Raw genomic sequence first — 18,865 nt, forward strand, 5'->3', positions numbered from 1 at the left:
AGAGCCCTCCCACTGGCAGAGAGCAGAAGGCAGAAGTCAGACAGACAGAAATGGCTGCACGTGGCAGAGAAAAAGAAAACATCAGAAATGGGGAGGGAGAAGGGTTCAGAGTTTTAGCAGAAAGCTTGGGGATAAAGTAACTCTTTTTATTTGCCGGTTCACTGGCAGAAGTTCCTGCGAAGCTGTTATGTGGCCAGATTTACTGGTATCCACCAATTTAAGTGGTATCTGCCCCTTTGTCCCATGGCTGCAGCTGAGAGAAAAATAAAAAATTATATGCGGCACGTGAACCACATGGTGGTCCGACAGCATTGACCTCCTCGTTAGGATAGAAAATGTGTCGTTGCCAGCGCAGTCCAAGGACCACCCCTGGGGTGTCCATCGCTTTGCGAAGAATATAGGTCAGGCTGCAGCCGCAGGGAACTGTGGAGGACTCATCACTTGCAAGGTGTGGTGGAGGATGCAGCAGCAGGAGCTGCAGTGTGGCGGGAGTGGTGTGCGGGTCCAGTGGCTGGAAGCCACAGTCGAGCAGAGGCTGGAGGGCAGTGGTGGTATTAGCGGTGAGCAGGGTCGCAAGCCCTTGGCGATTCCCTGAGTCCAAACAGCACCAATGAAAGCGTATACTGGTGCTGGTGGCTGGTTGCTGATTACTGCAGTGGTGCTGGTTACAGTCAGGACAGTAGACAGACCCCAACCCAGTGGTACCTTTTAGAGCTTTATTAGGTGGAGAGAGAGAGAGAGAGAGAGAGAGAGAGAGAGAGAGAGAGAGAGAGAGAGAGAGAGAGAGAGAGAGAGAGAGAGAGAGAGAGAGACTGAGAGGCACAGAGACAGCATGGGGGTGCATGTCCGGCTTTTAGACTGGGACGCAGACCCACTGATGACGTAATAAGGCTCTGGACAAGACCCCTGAGCTGCGCATATACAGAATCCTTACAATACCCTTCTTGCACAGAGGCCAGAAGAGGTGGCTAGGTGCCCTGCTCTATCACTCTCCACCTGACTCCTTTGGGACAGGAGCTTTCACTGAACCTGGAGCTAGGCTGGCTATCTGCAAGCCCCAGTAATGTTTGGGTCTCCACTCACTTTAAATTGCTCAGTACAGGGGTTACAGGAATCTGCATGGCCACACTCAACTTTTTACGTGGATACTTGGATCTAAACTCAAACTTCTGTGCTTGAACAGCAAGGACACTTAACCAATGAGTAATCTCTTCAGTCCTCAGTTAACAAATTTGTTATGATAAATTCCCAGAAGTGTTTCTGCAAGTTCAGAGGCCTGTAAATCACGTAAAATTGAAATAATGAAATATTTCTCAAATATAATTTATGCTGTAAAACTAATACAAGGTAAAATTTTAATTTTTATAAAGCAAATGAAAATATGAACAAAAATATTAATGGTTATTCCCTTAACAATATCAACAATTTTCTTCTGCTTCTCCCCCCACATCTTTCTTATTGTGAAAGTGTGTGTGGAGAGGTGGATGCAAGACACACAGAGAAAGAAAGGTTAAAAGTGAGTGTTGCTCAGCAAGTTCCAGGTTGTGAGAAACCGTGTCTCAAAAAACACAGGATTGAGCGTGATCGTTAAAGACAGCAGGAGCAAGCCTGGTGGCGGCGGCGGCGGCAGCGGCGGCGGCAGTGGCAGCAATGGTGGCGGAAGTGCACGCCTTTACTCCCAGCACTCGGGAGGCAAAGGCAGGTGGATCTCTGTGAGTTCAAGGCCAGCCTAGTCTACAGAGCAAGTTCCAGGATAGCCAGGCTGCACAGAGAAACCAGATCTCTAAAAACTAAAATCAACAAACAAATAAAAAACATAATATAAATAAAACAAAATAAATAAAAAACATGAAATAAAATAAAACAAAAAACAAGCTGAGGCTGCAGAGATGGCGCCTCAGTTAAGAGCACTTGTTGCTCTTGTAGAGAACCTGGGTTCTGTCCTCCACACAACAATCTGTAACTCTAGTTCCATGGGATCCTGCACCCTCTTCTGACTTCTGAGGGCACCAGGTACTTCTGAAACATCCCAGTTAAACTCCTGCATCTCATTAAACCATCACAATTTTGGGGAGCAAAAGCAGCAGGTGATGCTGTAGTTCGGCTTGAGTTCCACAAAAGTATATAGTCATCCGACACAGCCAGTCAGAAGTTACAGGCCTCAGCAGTGTATGGAATCATCTTTGCAGGCCTCCTGAATGCAACAAACCACCTTCTGTGGGTCTCCTGAATATAAAGAACGAGTTTTGCAGACCCCCATACTGTAAAGAATGACCTATGCAGGCCTCCATACTGTAAAAAAATCTGCCTTCGCTGGGCTGCTGAATGTAACGAATTACCCTTGCAGGCCCCCTGAATGTAACGAACAACATCTGCGGGGGTTGCAGAAGGCTCGCTGAACGTTCCATTGCCTGCAAACACAGGGGGCGTAAGAACAGAAAGTTACATTTTCTACCCCCCACCTCGTGCTTTGATTTTGGAGAAGGCATTTCCTGTAAGGGTTCTACTTTCTTTGTGTGTCTTCTAGGAAGTGGTCGGAGGTCGCCATTGCTCCTTGCCACCGTCTTGGATCTCTAAGGTGCCCGATCGTGACTACACAGTTTCTCCTTATAGAAACTGTGTGAGGACAGTAGTGAAGAGCCACTGCCCTCAGAAGCCAGCCATGGGTGAGTTGATCAAGCTTTAGGCAGAGAGGATTCTGCTTCCCGCTTTCAAACCCCCATGATGCCTTAGAAAATGGGAGCCTACGTAGTGAGGACCTAGGCCTGTTGTTTTCAACTCACAGAGACCTAGTGAAGCTGGGTAGATTATCGTCGGAAAACTTCCCTCCCAAACCGTGATGGCCAGGGTCATGGCTGAGCTGAGCTATTCTTCGAGTTTAAAGGGAAAGTTTGAGATGTTTGGTTTTCTGAGGTCCGCCATTTGAAGCTGAAAATCGTTTGCCAGCTGCGGCGTAAGGGGTGGGGGTGGGGTGCAGGGAGGTGCGGGGAGATGGCGGGTGGTAAACTGAAAATTAACATTCATAGGGCAAGTAGTAGAGGGATGTGGAACCCACAGTCGCCCTTGAGTCATCGCAGCCACCAGGGGCGGGAAGTTGGCTGGAGGTAAACTGAAAATAAACATTCATAATGCAGGCAGGGGGACGCGGAACCCACAGTCGCCCTTGAATCTTCGCAGCCACCATTTGGCCCAGCTGGCCATCAATTCTAAAATGTCGAACAGGTTGACTTGTTCACTTGAGGATATCTTTTCGAATATTATAACTGAATTTCAAAGCTTTACTGGAGCAGGCTTGGGTTTCGTTTCACTCCTGCCCCACTGTGCCTTTTTAAAATTTCTCGAATATTTGATCTTGAAATACTGTTTCGACACCATTCTCCTACCGTTTTTAAGGGCTTAAATATGTTTCGTTTGCTTACCCCTTTAATTTTGCCCCATCTCGTCGTGAATCTGTCATTTAATTTATTTCTTCATGTACCTCAGTCCGAACGTTTTCTTGAAGTCCTTTCCAAATCCTCTTTCATTTTCTTTTTTAGTATGTTGTTATGTTGCTGACGTGGTTGTTCTTAATTTCTGGTACCACATTTTTTTGAGTTCTCAGAATTCTGCCCTTTTTATGTATTTTACAATTAATGGCTGAAGATTTCATTTTATTTTATTTTATTGACAATAATACCATTAGATGGATTTCATACTTAGCTTTTAGTTGTTAATCCATTTATTTTTCAGGGAACCACATATAATATACTGTACATTTTATTTTGATAGGGTGAATTCATCTCCTTCCAGGGGATGTTTTGCCTGTATGTATGTCTGTGAGCATCCTTCATGGCTGGTGATCACGAAGGCCAGTAGAAGGTGTCGGATACCCTGGAAATGGAGTTACAGGCCGTTATGAGTTGCCATGTGGGTGCTGGAAATTGAACCTGGGTTCTCTGCAAGAACAAGTGCTCTTAACTGCAGCCCCAGAGACTGCTGATTTTTTTTTAAGACCCAAGGATTAAGGTCACTTTGAGTTTTCCTTTTTTTCCAGTCTTTGACATGCAACATCTTACTACACTGTGAGTTCTTTGATATCTTGGGATAACTTTATTTTTTAAAAAATGTCCACACTTTTCTAGGTGATGTAAATGGAAGTTTGACGCAGTTTAGCTAGTATTTCATTGCTGGGAAACTAGTTTACTTTTTCTTTTCTTTTCTTTTTTTTTTTTTTTTTTTTTTTTTTTTTTTTTTTTTTTTTGGTTTTTCGAGACAGGGTTTCTCTGTGTAGCTTTGCGCCTTTCCTGGAACTCGCTTTGGAGACCAGGCTGGCCTCGAACTCACAGAGATCCTCATGGCTCTGCCTCCCGAGTGCTGGGATTAAAGGCGTGCGCCACCACCGCCCGGCTAGTTTACTTTTTCAAAGGCTTAGTTTGGTATATGATTATGTTGTCTTCTTCCCTAATATTTATGAAATAAAAAATACATGAAATCTGCCTTCCAAGATTTTTGCACAGGCCTATTCAGCAGCATATACTCAGTATCTCTTGTGTTTCTCTTTTTTGATTGTACTGCCATTGTTCATCCATGACTTATGGCCCCATCCATCACTATTTGCTTCTCGTATGTGAGAATCTCATGCCTCTTCCAGCCTTCAATCTTTCTGTGATTTTAGCCACACCCATTCCCCCCAAAATATTGTGAGCCCCCTGCTTCCCACCATTCTCCTGACGTGTGAATATATATATATGTTTATTACAGGCAATGTTGTAAAAACATTATAAAGGGCAATTTTAAAAAATGAATATTTTTTCAAAAGATATGAATATTTTATATTTTTTATTTTATTTATTTCAAGTGTATGACTCTTTTGCCTGCACGTATATATGCACAGCACATGTGTGCTTGGCAGAGGCCAGAAAGAGGCATTGGATTCCCTGTATCTGAAGTTACAGACAATTGTGAGCTGCTATGTGGGTACTGTTAAGAATCGGGGTCCTCTGGATGAACAACCAGTGCTCTTAACTGCTGAGCCACCTCTCCATCCCAACATATTTGAATATGTTGTTAGTGAAATCACTGGTGGAGAAAACTGCTCAGCATACTCACTTTTACTGTGCAAATAGCTGTAATGCTATTTTTAAATGCCACTTTTAAAAACCTCTTAAAGTGGAAAATTTGTGTTTTGACCTAAACCCACTCACAGGATTATTGCATAAACTATAAAAATGTATGTAGAGTTTGTGTATAATCTTGTGCTCAGTAGTATTTGTTATAGAAAATTTTATTTAGACCTTTTGGAATATTTGAAAATAGATTTTTTTTTTTTTTTTTGGTTTTTCGAGACAGGGTTTCTCTGTGTAGCTTTGCGCCTTTCCTGGAACTCACTTGGTAGCCCAGGCTGGCCTCGAACTCACAGAGATCCGCCTGGCTCTGCCTCCCGAGTGCTGGGATTAAAGGCGTGCGCCACCACCGCCCGGCGAAAATAGATATTTTTAAATTAATAATATTCATTCTTTACTAAGCTTTCGGCCCAGTGCAGCTCAGTTCTTGGTTCTTACTGTTGTAAGCAAGTGATGGTAGCATTAATTTTTTGTACAATGCCTTTAAAGGAATAGCATATTAATTTAGTAAACGACAAAGTTCAGTTAATTATTATTTCTGAAAATTTAGTGATATGAAATTGTTAAATGAAAAAGCAGGTCACAGGTATTTTTCCATATAATTGCATCTTGCAAACACATTTATATGCATAATACATTCAATACACTGCAAATATACAGCATTTAGTATATTTCTCTTTCCCTCTTGATTGATTTTTTTTAAAGACTGAATCATTTATCATGTATTTGGTTCATTATACTCCACGATGATGAAAATAAATACCAAATTGCTGCTAAAACTTAATCAAATTAAAGTTTAATGTTTGGGGTACAAATACTTCATAAATGGTACCCATAAGAAGAGTCATGATATTTGGTTGTTTCCCTTTTTGTGATGTGAATGTTTTTACTAGATATTGCTATCCTTTTATATACCCTTTAGTTATTAACTTTTATATAATTATTATCAAATTTTATTTTAATTTCTTTATGTATTAGAATAAATATTCTTTTTTGTTTGGTTGGTTTTGGTTTTTCGAGACAGGGTTTCTCTGTGTAGCCCTGGTTGTCCTGGATCTCTCTCTCTCTCTCTCTCTCTCTCTCTCTCTCTCTCTCTCTCTCTCTAAACCAGGCTGGCCTCATGGAGATCTGCCTGCCTGTGCCTCCCAAGTGCTGGGATCAAAGGTGTGCGCCATTATTACCCAACTTGAGAAAATATTGTTATAATGGCATGCCCTTGCCAACAGTGTGTCGTTCTTTGTATACAGCCTGTACAAGAAAGGGAGAGTAAATATTTGATTCTTCTCTTAAATTTTTCATAAAAACAAAATGGGTTTCTTGTGCTCACCACATGTCACCAGTAAAGTTCTTTTCTGTTGTCACTTTTTGAAGTATGATTTTGATTGTACAGCTCTTAATGTAGTAAAGGCCTTCAAGCTTCTGAGTAAGATTTGACTTGTGATTTTGAAAAAAAAAAGTCACTGTTGCTACTACATTGTGGAGAAGGGAGTGATGAACAAGTGGAAAAGCAGGGGCTTGCAGTAGGAAGGCTGTATAATCCAGGAGATAAACAGTGGCGATCTGGCCTGGGGGCTTACAACAGAGGAGGTGTGAAGTGGTGAGATTAGAGGTACACTTATTTTGAGGGGAGAGGGGACATAAATTCTAAGTCAGTATTTACTAGTTTGTTGTGCCTGAAATGAAAACATAAAAGAAGTAATAGCTATGGCATTGTGGGAGATGCTTGAAAACCGGCAAAGCTAAGGTGGTTCCAACTAACTTGTGTTATTTTCCATAGATGTACCCAGTATGCAGAAAATATACACTCATGGTCATGAAGTACTTCCCCCCATCTCTGACCTGCTAATATGGATTATTTCGCTATGTATGTTTAGGCTCCAGATAGTTATCCTGGTTCCACGTTATAAATAAGAGTGTGCGGAAGTGTTGGTAGACAAATGTAAAAAGACTGAGCTAGAAATTCTTAGGGCAGAAGAGGAAGTGTTCTAGCTGAAAGTTTCACTTTACTAATAAGAACTTTAAGGCCAGAAGTGAAAATCCATGGTGGAGGAGAAGCCCCTGCAAAGATGGTATCCTGCTGTAAGGTGCTGGATTCCATTTCTGCTTCCCTCTGTGTCTTTACCACTGACAGCTTGCTGCTGTCCTTCATTCCCCATTTCCCATCTCCAACCCCTCCTTCTCCTCCTTCTCTTCTCTGTCTTCTTCACCCTCCACCCCTTTCCCTCTCGCCATGCCCTTCCTCCTTTCCTCCTCCCCCTGTCCCCTCCACCCCTTCCCTGTCCTTTCCCTCTCCCCATACCCTCCCTCCTTTCCCCTACTTTTCCTCCATCTCTCATCTCTCCACTCTCTTCCTCCCTCCTTCCCCTCTTCCCCATTTACTTCCCCTTTCCTCTCCCCCTCACTACTTGCTTGTGTTCTTTTTTTTTTTCCTTTATTTTTTCAGGCAAGGTTTCACTATGTAACTCTGGCTGTCCTTGAACTCTGGCTGTCCTGGAACTATGTAGACCAAGCCGTTCTCGTAACTGATTTTAGCCCAAACTAGCCCTGGCCATATTCTGTTAAGTAGACTGCCCTTGAATTTTAGGTCCTTCTTCCTCAGCCTTTCCAGTATCTTCATTTACAGTCCTGTGCCACCAGGTTTGATTTGATAGTATTTGAATCATCAGGTTATGGGTCTACAGATTTCACTCGCCGTCCTTCCCTTTATCCTTGTATTCTTTTTCCCGCCCTCCCTCCCTCCCTCCCTCCCTCCCTTTCTTCCAACATCCCCTGCTCTCTTTTCCTCTCCTTCCTCCCTTCCTGCTTTTAAATACTTCTTTTGACAGGGTCTCCCAGTGTACTCTAGATTAGCCCCAAATCTACTATTCTCCTGCCTCAACCTCATTAGTATTGTAGTTGTCTTTTGAAAAAATATCTTTAGTGGTTAAGCAGGGCTCATAGGGGCTCACAGAGACTGAATCGACAATTAAAAGGAGCCTGTATGGGTCTGATCTAGGTCCTCTGCATATAGGTTATAATTGTGTAGCTTGGTCTTCTTGTAGGGGTGGGGATGTCTCTGACTCCTTTGCCTGCTTTTTTTTTTTTTTTTTTTTTTTTTTTTTGGTTTTTCGAGACAGGGTTTCTCTGTGTAGCTTTGCGCCTTTCCTGGAACTCACTTGGTAGTCCAGGCTGGCCTCGAACTCACAGAGATCCGCCTGGCTCTGCCTCCCGAGTGCTGGGATTAAAGGCGTGCGCCACCACCGCCCGGCCTTTGCCTGCTTTTGGGTTGCCTCATCCAACCTTGATATGAGGGTATGTGCCTAGTCTTTTTTTTTTTTAAGACAGGGTTTCTCTGTGTAACTCTGACCATCCTGGAACTCACTCTGTAGACCAGGCTGGTCTCAAACTCACAGAGATCCTCCTGCCTCTGCCTCCCAAGTGCTGGGACTAAAGGTGTGCACCACCACCACCCAGCTGCCTAGTCTTATTGTAACTTGTTATGCCATGTTTGTTGATAACCCTGGGAAGCCTGCTCCTTTTCTGAAGGGAAACCGAGGAGGAGTGGATCTGGAGGAGAGGGGACATGGAGAGGAGACTGGGAGAAGTAGAGGGAGGGGAAACTTCGATCGATGTAATGTATGAGAGAAGAATAAATAATTAAAAAAGAAATCTTCTAATTTAATGTGCACATTTCTAGGTGGCTGTGTATTTGAATATGCGGTTCATTAATTCTACTCTTGCTGACAATATTTCAGAAAAATTGATGATTATCATATTATAAAAAATTGTATTTGCGACCAACAAGTGTCCCAAAGCCATGATTAACATCATCTACCAATAAAAACCCTTCAAAGGAAAAGAAAATGTCTTTAGTGGCTTAGAGCACCTGCTGCTCTTGCAGAGGACCTGGGTTCAGATCTTGGTACCCACATGGTGGTTCACAGCCATCTGTAATTCCAATTCTAGGGCATCAGGCATGCACGTGGTCCACATATATACATGCAGACAAAACGCTTGTGTGTGTGTGTGTATATATATATATATATATGCACATATATACATATTTTATATATATACATATATATGTATATACTAAAATAAATTATTTTTAACTCTTTAGTTTTGTCATAAGGATCATTCTGGCTTTGTAAAGGAAATTTGTCAAATTTCTTTTCATTATAATTTTTGGAATGGTTCCAGAAAACTGGAGGTTAGTTCTTCTTTAACTGGTTTGTAGAATTCAGCTGTGAACCATCAGAACATTTTTTTACATAAATTCTTTTGATTACTGCTAATTATACTTTCTGTTTCTTCTCGATTCAAATTTTGTAGTTTATATGTGTTCAGAAATTTATCCATTTCTTTCAGGCTTTCCAGTTGTGGTATATAATCAGTCATAGTATTTTCTTAAACTCATTTGTTGTTTTTTTTTTTTTTGGTTTTTCGAGACAGGGTTTCTCTGTGTAGCTTTGCGCCTTTCCTGGAACTCGCTTTGGAGACCAGGCTGGCCTTGAACTCACAGAGATCCGCCTGGCTCTGCCTCCCTAGTGCTGGGATTAAAGGCGTGCGCCACCACCGCCCGGCCTTAAACTCATTTGTATTTCATTTCTAATGTCTCCTTTTTCATTTCTCTTTTTATTTATTTAGTTATTTGTCAGTTCTTAGGTCTTTTTCCTTTGTTAGTCTAACTAAATATTTATTAGCTATATCCTTTCAAAAACCTAACTCTTTTTAAATTGATTTTTTTTACCATGCATGCCTTCTCCTTTTATTTTTATTTTTTTAAATTTATTTTACATACCATCCACAATTTCTCCTCCCTCTTCTCTTTTTGTCCCCCCCATCCCTTCTGCACTCCCTGCTCCATCCACTCCTCCTCTGTTTCAGAAAGGGGCAGATCTCCCGTGGGAGTCAAATCAAGTTGAGGTAGGACTAAGCTCCTCTCCCTGCATCAAGGCTGGCCAAGGCAACCCAGGATGAGGAATAGGTTCCCAAAAGCCAGCCAAGCATTAGGGACAGGCCCTCTTCCACCACTAGGAGTCCTACAAGTAGATTTAAATTGATCTTCTACATTACTTTTTTCTTTTTTTTTTTTTTTTTTTTTTTTTTTTTTCGAGACAGGGTTTCCCTGTGTAGCTTTGCGCCTTTCCTGGAACTTGCTTGGTAGCCCAGGCTGGCCTTGAACTCACAGAGATCCTCCTGGCTCTGCCTCCCGAGTGCTGGGATTAAAGGTGTGCGCCACCACCGCCCGGCAATCTTCTACATTACTTTTTAAATTTTTATTTTAATTTGTCTCTAATCTTTAAAATTTGCTTCTGCTGACTTTGAGTTTGCTTTGTTTTTAATTATTGTTTTTCAAACTGTGTTGAGTATAGCTAATCAATGTGTGCTGAAACTTGTGTCTTTCTTCTCAATTCCAGACCCAAATGATGAGATAATCCCTCTCCAAGAAATGGAGAAAGATGTGAGTTCTTCCCAAGAAAGTTCTAGTAAGGAGAGCCCTCATGACGAATATCATGAGGACAATCTTCTATGTCTACAACTCCAGGACAGTGATGGAAACATTCAAAAAGAGGATGCCTGCAGTGACCCTCAAATACTATAGTAAGTAATATAGGCAAGCTGGCTTTCCTGTAGTATCCTTCGAGATTGTACAGCTTTTCCACTCCATAATTTTTCTCTTATTTCAAAACAAAGTGAGCAGTGATGAAGTCTTGCTTAGAGAGCTGTTTATCAGTGAATTAAGATTGGTGCTTTTGAATAGACTTGCGGCAATTCTAAGTATTTATAAATAGATCTTTCTATCAATTTCTCCACAGCAACTCTTCTGTCTTCCAAGTCAATGAAGATGATAGTACATGTTACGCTGAATGCCATGATATAATTTTTCCAGAGGACGAGTTGAACGATAGCATAGAGGATGAAGCCTTAGGGGGCTGGTTCAAGATCACAGTAAGTGTACTCATAGGTGAATAGTGTGCAAGGGACGCAGGTCAGGTGATGTAACTTGGATCACATCTTCAGAAAAAGGAATAAAAAGACAACAGGCTGGGTACAAGAAGGTAAGGTCACAGGAGGAAGCCGAAGATGGAGGTGACTCTAAAGAGCATGGAGAAGCTCTCCCCCACTTATCTCAGTGTGGTTCAAACTGAGATTTTTGACAGCAGTGAAATCTTGTCAGACAGCCAGGTAAGTCTTACAGAGTTTAGAATCACCTGGAAGCTTATAAAAGTGAGGTAAGTTTTGAATAACTGGCTTTTATGGTTTGGAATATAAACATGGAAATATAGAGAAAGGACAATTTAAGATAGCTACACAGAGAAAGAGAGCAACTTGGGAAGGAGGGAGAGGAAGGGGAGGAAGGAAGGAAAGAGAACTTGTGTCAATTGTCTCCACGTTACAAGTCTTTCGAAAGAGTAGGTCAGGATAAAACATTACATTTTATCTGCATCCTTTTTTTTTTTTTTTTTGGTTTTTCAAGACAGGGTTTCTCTGTGTAGCTTTGCGCCTGTCCTGGAACTCACTTGGTAGCCCAGGCTGGCCTCGAACTCACAGAGATCCGCCTGGCTCTGCCTCCCGAGTGCTGGGATTAAAGGTGCGCGCCACCACCGCCCGGCTTTATCTGCATTCTTAATATTGTGTTTCTTTTTTCTATTTTTCCTTGTTTTTGCCCACAGATTCCAAATGGGAGAAAGTACAGCAAGATGTGGATAATCAATTTACTCCAGAGCCATTGCAGTGTGGCCTTCACACCAGTTGATGTAAGAGATAACATGAATCCCAGTGTGTGCACACGGAGGTAAAAAGAGGCCGGGGTCACTGCAGGATGCTTGCCTCCAGCATCATTGTTGTTGTCTCCGTTCCTTATAGTTCCAGTACACCAGAAACCAGATACAATTCTTTGTCCGAAATCCCAGATGCGCCTATGAACTGAAGAGTATAAACTACCAGCTAAGTGATGAGGAAAACAGAAAGGTTGGTGTTGATGGACTTCCTTTTCACTACTTCTTGCATAGATGAAGCCAGGCCAGGACTGAGTCTGTCTCTGGGACTGGAAGTCCTGATGCTTATCCTACCTTCCCTTTACACAGATATTTATCTATGTTAATTCATCTACTGAGCCTTTATCTGTGCAGTACAAGTTAACATCAGAACAGATGCAGATCCTAAAGGTAAGTCAGACTTGAAACACATTGTTTCCACTTCCTAGATTCCCCCTTTCCCCAACTCAGTGAAGTTTCTGTCACCAAGACCCCAGAGCCTCAGAGTCACTCTCTCCATATCTATCTCTGCAGCTGAGCATGAAGAAACGATATAATGTCTCCCGTAAATCTCTGTACCTCAGAAAGTTTCGCTTTGACCCAGGTAAGACAGGCAGCAATAACTGTCGGTCACAGGTCTTCTAGAAGGAAGACAGTGGTAACCCGAGAAGGGATCTGCACTGGTGCTGGTCCAGACAGACCTCTCTTTACCTACTAATTACTTTCTCTTCACTTCCTGAAGACTTAACTGATCATGGGATTGATATATTTCTGAACCGAAGAAGCTGCATGACTGCTACCCTTCAGGTCATTCAAGTGGATTATCCTGAGGTGAGGCCATCTAGCCAGTGATGATATTTGGTGGAGGGCTAGATAGGATGGAGTGCAGGGAGGTTTGTCTCTGAGGAAGTATATAGTAATGATAATGCTAAATCTTGCTCCCCAAAGCTATTGTCCTTGAACTTGAGCAACAACAAAATATACTGGCTAGATGGTCTGTCTGAATTAATAGAGAGGGCCCCACAAGTCAAGATTCTGGACCTTTCAAGAAATATGGTAAGAGGATAAGATTTGGGTTGCGGGTGGAAGGCAGTGTACACTGTGATGTGTGACTGCAAGAGGCAAGGAAGGTGCCTCTGTGAGGGTAGGGGCTAAAGGCGCTCGGTCCTGGATATATGTCTTTTCATGGGGCACTTTACCAGTTCTCCCCAATCTTTCTCAGCTGAAGACTGAGTGGGAGTTGGAGAAGATGAAAGGGCTGAAGCTGAAAGAGCTGTGGCTAGAAGGGAACCCCTTATGCAGCACCTTCCCAGACCATTCTGCCTATGTAAGGTACTTCACGCCTGCGGACACCTCTTCCTTTTCATGGATGCCATTGCCTCCTGGTACCCTGAAAGACTCTCTGTGGGAGGAGGCAGGCCTGGTCCCCTGGGAAGACCATGGAAGACCATAGGGCCCGCCCTCTCCCCTCTCTCTGTACTTGGCTGTGCTCACAGGCCTCCTTTGCTCCAGGTCTCCTGCACGCCCCCCCTCCTCTATGGTGGGCCCTGTTTCCCTTGTGTGAGTTTTCGGCCTCCTCCAGCAGGCCCTGCCTTTCCTCATCTCGACAGCACCAGGCCTCCTCCCTGGTCCTGAGAGGAGCCTCCAGATCTTGTTCCTGAACGGTCCCCTCTTCTGTCCCAGGCTGCCCTAGAGGTTGTCCTGCCCCAGGCTGAGGGCTGAGGTCCTAGGTGATGCTGATGTGGACATCGCTTCCTCTGATCTACTGCTGGGATCTCTGTCTTTTTTGGGGGGAAACCTGGGCTCTCTGGATCAGGGATCCACGAGTGGGCCATGACTGGGGAGCTGAAGGCTCCTGTAGCAGGAAGGGAAGGCAGAGTGCAGCAGAGGTTGAGGAGACAGAAGGTCTGGCCTCATGATGCCTCCACCCCTCCTTCCTTCCCTGCCTATACCAATGGACCAATCTACATTGCTTATCATCCTGCCTAGAATCTAAGAGGAGCCTTGGGTAGCCTGAGACAGGCAAGTTGACTCCTTGGATAGGACCCACATTCAGACAGGCACAGGTGCACAGGAGTCTTCAGAAGAGAACCAAGTGATCATAATGGGAGGCCATAGGGTTTCCATGCCATGCTGAGCTGGGAACTCACTCATATCACTTCTGCTTCTGGGGAATGACACTTGCCTCCAGGGATGCTCTTTATCCTCAGCTCACTCAGGAAAATTAGAGACTGTGTGTCCTGACAGGCTCAGTAGGATGCTTATTTTCATTCCTGTTTTGGGTCCCTGAACTAGCCCAGCAGGTATGAAGGAAATGGCCCCAGCAGGGGAGCCCTTTTGTCCTATATGACCCTAAACCTGCTGTCCCAGGCTAGACAAAACATCTCCTATTCCCTTTGCATTGTTCCTTCTGTCTCCTTTGCCTTTACTCTCCTGTGTCTCCCTCTTGTCCTTCGCCATTCTCCCCTTACCATTTCTGTCACCATCTACTATCCCCCTGCCATCTCCTCCTTGCCTCTTGAGCCCTGCCTCCCTCAATTCCATTTCCCAGCATTTCAAAGACACCCGGACACCTGGCAAGGTGACAGGGCCCTGAGCTCCAGTTCTATGCCCTACTCCTTTAAAGGCCTTCTCTGGAGATTCTGAGAAAGTGAGGGGATGCAGGGAGAGGAGGAAGCCCTGGGCCCTGGGCTCCCAATGTGGCTTCTTGTGGCCCTAGAGAAGGGGGCCAGTGAAATGTGGGTGGGAGTTACCCAGGCATGGGAGGCAGGTCAGGAGAGAGAGCAGAACAAGAGGGAGAAACAGGGGCAGGTGGGGACACGGGGAGAAATGTGAAGGCCACACTGCAATGGCTCTGGAGTAAATTGATTATCCACATCTTGCTGTACTTTCTCCCATTTGGAATCTGTGGGCAAAAACAAGGAAAAATAGAAAAAAGAAACACAATATTAAGAATGCAGATAAAGCCGGGCGGTGGTGGCGCGCACCTTTAATCCCAGCACTCGGGAGGCGCTATGAAGACTTGAACTGTCAGTCACTTCTTGTGGTTTTTGGTTTTTCAACAGTGCTGTTCTGAACTACTTCCCAGAGTTGTTACGCTTGGTAAGATCCTAGCTTCATCATTTGTCTCCTCTTCTTCAAATACAAGACCTTCATTCTTCCTGAATAACATGTGTGTCTCAGACTAGTATTCTTTTTAAGTGCTATGGATTCTTGAAAGAAAAAAAAAACATGGATGTTTTCTTTTGAGGAGAGGGGAATCCCATAAGCAGAGAAAGACAGAAGGAGGAGAAAGGGGGAGATATCTTTCAGACATTCACTGTAATCTCACAGCCCATGCCATTTCTTGGTCCATTTCACATCTGGCTCTTATCCTTGTTCTTCGGTCTCTTTAGCTCCTAGGGCATCATATGCCATGCCCTTCTTCTGTGCTCCTAACTTCTTCTTTCCTGCAGGATGGCTGGAAGTTATTCCCAACAGTTGACGCTGACACCTTGGAAATAATAAAACCACGTAAGGTGAGAAGGGACCATCAAGATTCAAGGAGTTGCAAGGGAAGTTTTTGTCAACCATGTAGTTTAAAAGTGTCTTTCATTTCAGGAAAGCTATAGAGGATCTGAAAGTCTGAAGAATCTGGTCGTGCAATTTATGCTTCAGTGAGTAACCCCGGGAGTATGAGAAAGTAGAAGGCTAGGCTGGGCTGTCTTAGCACAAGTTTGCTCTACGAGTTTTCAGGTATCACTTGGGACTTGGACTAGAGGTAGACTGCTCCCTTGGCTGCACTTCTCACAGATACTACTTGATCTACGACTATGGTGATCGACGCAGTCTCCTCACTGCTTACCATGCAGATGCCTGCTTCTCCATGACCATTACCTTCAACTCCAACAAGCCAGACATGTGAGTATCACAGCTGATGCTTTATTCTGGGACAGCAGGTTCCACCTCTAGCACACACAAGGGTAAAACACACCCATAATGACTGAAATACCTACCCGCTTGTTCTTCTTTTTTCCCCTAGAAGAAGTTTAGAAGAATACTGCAAGGACAGTAGGAATTTGAAGAAGCTCAAGGACTCCTGTAAGGATGTAGTGAAGTGGTCAAGAAGGCAATGAAACGGTTCACGGTCCAGTGGGGTATAATGACGCCCATCTTTGATTCTCTACTTTATACAGATTTACGGTTGCGGCTGCTGAAGCACAAAAAATGTAACATTGTAACCTGCCTTCATGAACTGCCAAAAACTCAGCACGATTTAAATTCCTGTGTAGTGGACATTTGTGCCCAGACAGTGAGTACCTCTTCCTTCCCTTAGGCATGATCAGAAAGGTACAAAAAGGTAAGAAGTTTTGGAAGAATAGTCAAAGCCTTAGTTTACCATTTTCTTTTCTTTTTTTTTTTTTTCAGTTTTTTGAGACAGGGTTTCTCTGTGTAGTTTTGGTGCCTGTCCTGGATCTCATTCTGTAGACCAGTCTGGCCTCGAACTCACAGAGATCTACCTGCCTCTGCTTCCTGAGTGCTGGGATTAAAGGAGTGCGCCAGCACTGCCCAGCTACCATTTTCTTTCTTTTCAGGAAAAGATGATCTGCTTTTCTGTCAATGGGTTGTTCAAAGAAAGTAAGTGTTTGGGGGGGCTCCTTTCTCTTAGCAGAGGTTCCTACCAGAACCTTGCCAGCTCCCCACCCTCCTGTTCCCTTTTCGTCTCCTCTCTTCCTTACTGACTCATTGCCCCCACGTGTGGTTTCCACCCATGTCTGTCTGCCCTGCACAGTTCAGGCATTATTAGGCTCTAGAGTTTGATTGCTCTCATTTCAAGTCTTTACTTTCTGAACTGTGACCTATTAACCCTTTAGTTTCCTCATTTCCCCAACGCGGTTAATAATAGTCATTCCTTAGGCAACTAGGACATAGGAATAAAGTGGATTAAATTTGTCAGGGAAACTAGTCTACTTTAAGGGGGGCCCTATCATGGAAAACTGAGTATTTCTATTATTTCCCTCTTTCCCTGAATTTTCTCCTGACTCTCAGTGAAAATTGTCCCAGGATGACTTCCTTCTGAGTGACAGAGTATCTGGTCAGACTCTCATTGGGGAATGGTGTGTGAGTTTTTAAATCATGTACAACCCCAGTGGGTTTGTTTGTTTGTTTGTTTTGTTGCCATTGAAGTGGAAGGAAAGTCGGAGGGATGTATTCGTGCCTTTACCCGGACATTCATCTTAACTACTGGCAGATATTTCAGGTGAGTACTATGTTGTACGTGGCTATAGAAATACCTGTTTAACCTTGGGCCAGTGGTGCATTGGTATACTCTTGGGAAATTCCCACTACCATAGAGTGCAGACAAGTAGCTCTAAGAAGTTGTCTCAGTAAGTGATTATGAGCATGGACTGATTTTTTTTTCTTGACACTCACTAATTAGCTGTGTGACCTCGGGCAAGTTATTAGTCTTCTCTGTGAGGCAGTGTTCTCTGAAAATGTGTAATGTGCAAATGGCCACTTCTTTTGCAAAGGGTAAACAAGCTAGAGTTAAATCTACAATTTAATGAAGCTGATAGGAAATTTTTCAAAAGGTAATCCTATGACAGGGGAAATGGATGTCAGCTAATGAAGCACGCAAATAGAGTAGGGGTTTGCTCTGAAAAGCCACTTTTCTTCCAGGCTTTGCATTGTGAATGATGAAATGATTCTGAGGAATGCCAGCCCTTCAGAGACCAAGAAGGCCTTCTCTACCACAATCTTCTATCCTCAGAGTCATCAGCAGATGAAGGATTCCTCCACCCAGACTGATTTGAAGTGAGTTCTGGGAATCACTGGCAATAGCCTTGTGTTAAAAGAAGTAGAGATTTAATAAAAATTTACAGCTATTCAGATGCTGTGAAGCCAAGTCATAGACCAAAATTTTAAAAATATGTGTTAATTTTATAGTGATGTTATAAGCAATTTAAAACAATGTAATGTTTATATCAGATAACGTGATACACTATGTATCAAATTCTAAGGAAAACATTAGAGGGTATAATGAGATGTGTCAGCCTTATTTCAGGGTTAAAAATCTATATACAAAATTCAGTTGTATTACTCTATTCTAGCAATGAACAATTAAAAAGTAAGTTTAGAAACCAATTCCATTTGCAATATCATGAAAAAGAAACATACCCAGGGATGTTTAGCAAAGATGTGGAAAAGTATTACAGAAATAAATAAGACTTAAATGGATGGGTATTTTATGTTCCTGAACTAGAACATTTAACAATATTATGGGAGCAAACTCCCCAATTTTTTGTTCATATTCTATGCCCATGTAATCCATATAAAAATTTCAGCCACCGCCTTTGTAGAGACTTGCAGGTCAACATTAAAATTCAAATGAAGGTAAAGTGAACCTATAATAGAAAAATAATCTTGAAAATTAAGAAGATAGTTGGAAAACTCACTGCAAAGTTACTATAAACCTACACTAAAGTGTAAGAAAAAAATGCTAGGTGCTATATATAGGTCCAAGAACAGATACATAGAATAACTGACAAAGTACAAGTCCAAAAATATAAAACCATATATTTTCATATTGATAGAAAATTGATTTTCAAACCAAATACACCAAAAATACCAAGAGGGACAAATATCTTTTTCAGCAACTGGTGCAGGGACAACTGGTTATCCCACTCACAAAAGAACCACATATAAGAATAACTAGCCAGGCGGTGGTGGCGCACGCCTTTAATCCCAGCACTCGGGAGGCAGAGCCAGGTGAATCTCTGTGAGTTCGAGGACAGCCTGGTCTACAGAGTGAGCTCTAGGACAGGCACCAAAACTACACAGAGAAACCCTGTCTCGAAAAACTGAAAAAAAACAAAAACAAACAAAAAACAAAAAATAAAATAAAATAAAATAAAAGTGGGTCTGGTGCCAAGTGTGGTGGCTCACACCTTTAATCCCAGCACTCAGGAGGCAGAGGCAGGCAGATCCCTGAGTTAAAGGCAACCTGGTCTCAAAATGAGTTCCAGGCCAGTTATATAGCTCAAT

General features: G+C 43.0%; 1 protein-coding gene across 1 annotated transcript; it reads left to right on the forward strand.

Annotated features, from left to right (window-relative positions):
* Window positions 1–460: 460 nt before the first annotated feature.
* LOC128117151 (nuclear RNA export factor 5-like) lies at window positions 461–17,639 on the forward strand. The gene is made up of 21 exons (XM_052749071.1): window positions 461–560; window positions 1,573–1,664; window positions 2,528–2,666; window positions 10,502–10,685; window positions 10,901–11,033; window positions 11,759–11,842; window positions 11,952–12,056; window positions 12,173–12,253; window positions 12,377–12,446; window positions 12,585–12,673; window positions 12,791–12,898; window positions 13,065–13,174; window positions 14,908–14,944; window positions 15,298–15,360; window positions 15,443–15,498; window positions 15,635–15,742; window positions 15,864–15,922; window positions 16,018–16,133; window positions 16,417–16,459; window positions 17,009–17,081; window positions 17,501–17,639. Exons 1-21 carry the CDS (start codon window positions 461–463, stop codon window positions 17,637–17,639), a joined length of 1,989 nt encoding a protein of 662 aa, XP_052605031.1.
* Window positions 17,640–18,865: the final 1,226 nt, after the last annotated feature.

The sequence above is a fragment of the Peromyscus californicus genome, unplaced genomic scaffold (assembly GCF_007827085.1).
Source record: "Peromyscus californicus insignis strain IS unplaced genomic scaffold, ASM782708v3 Scaffold_10__1_contigs__length_136768540, whole genome shotgun sequence".
NCBI classification, from domain to species: Eukaryota; Metazoa; Chordata; class Mammalia; order Rodentia; family Cricetidae; genus Peromyscus; species Peromyscus californicus.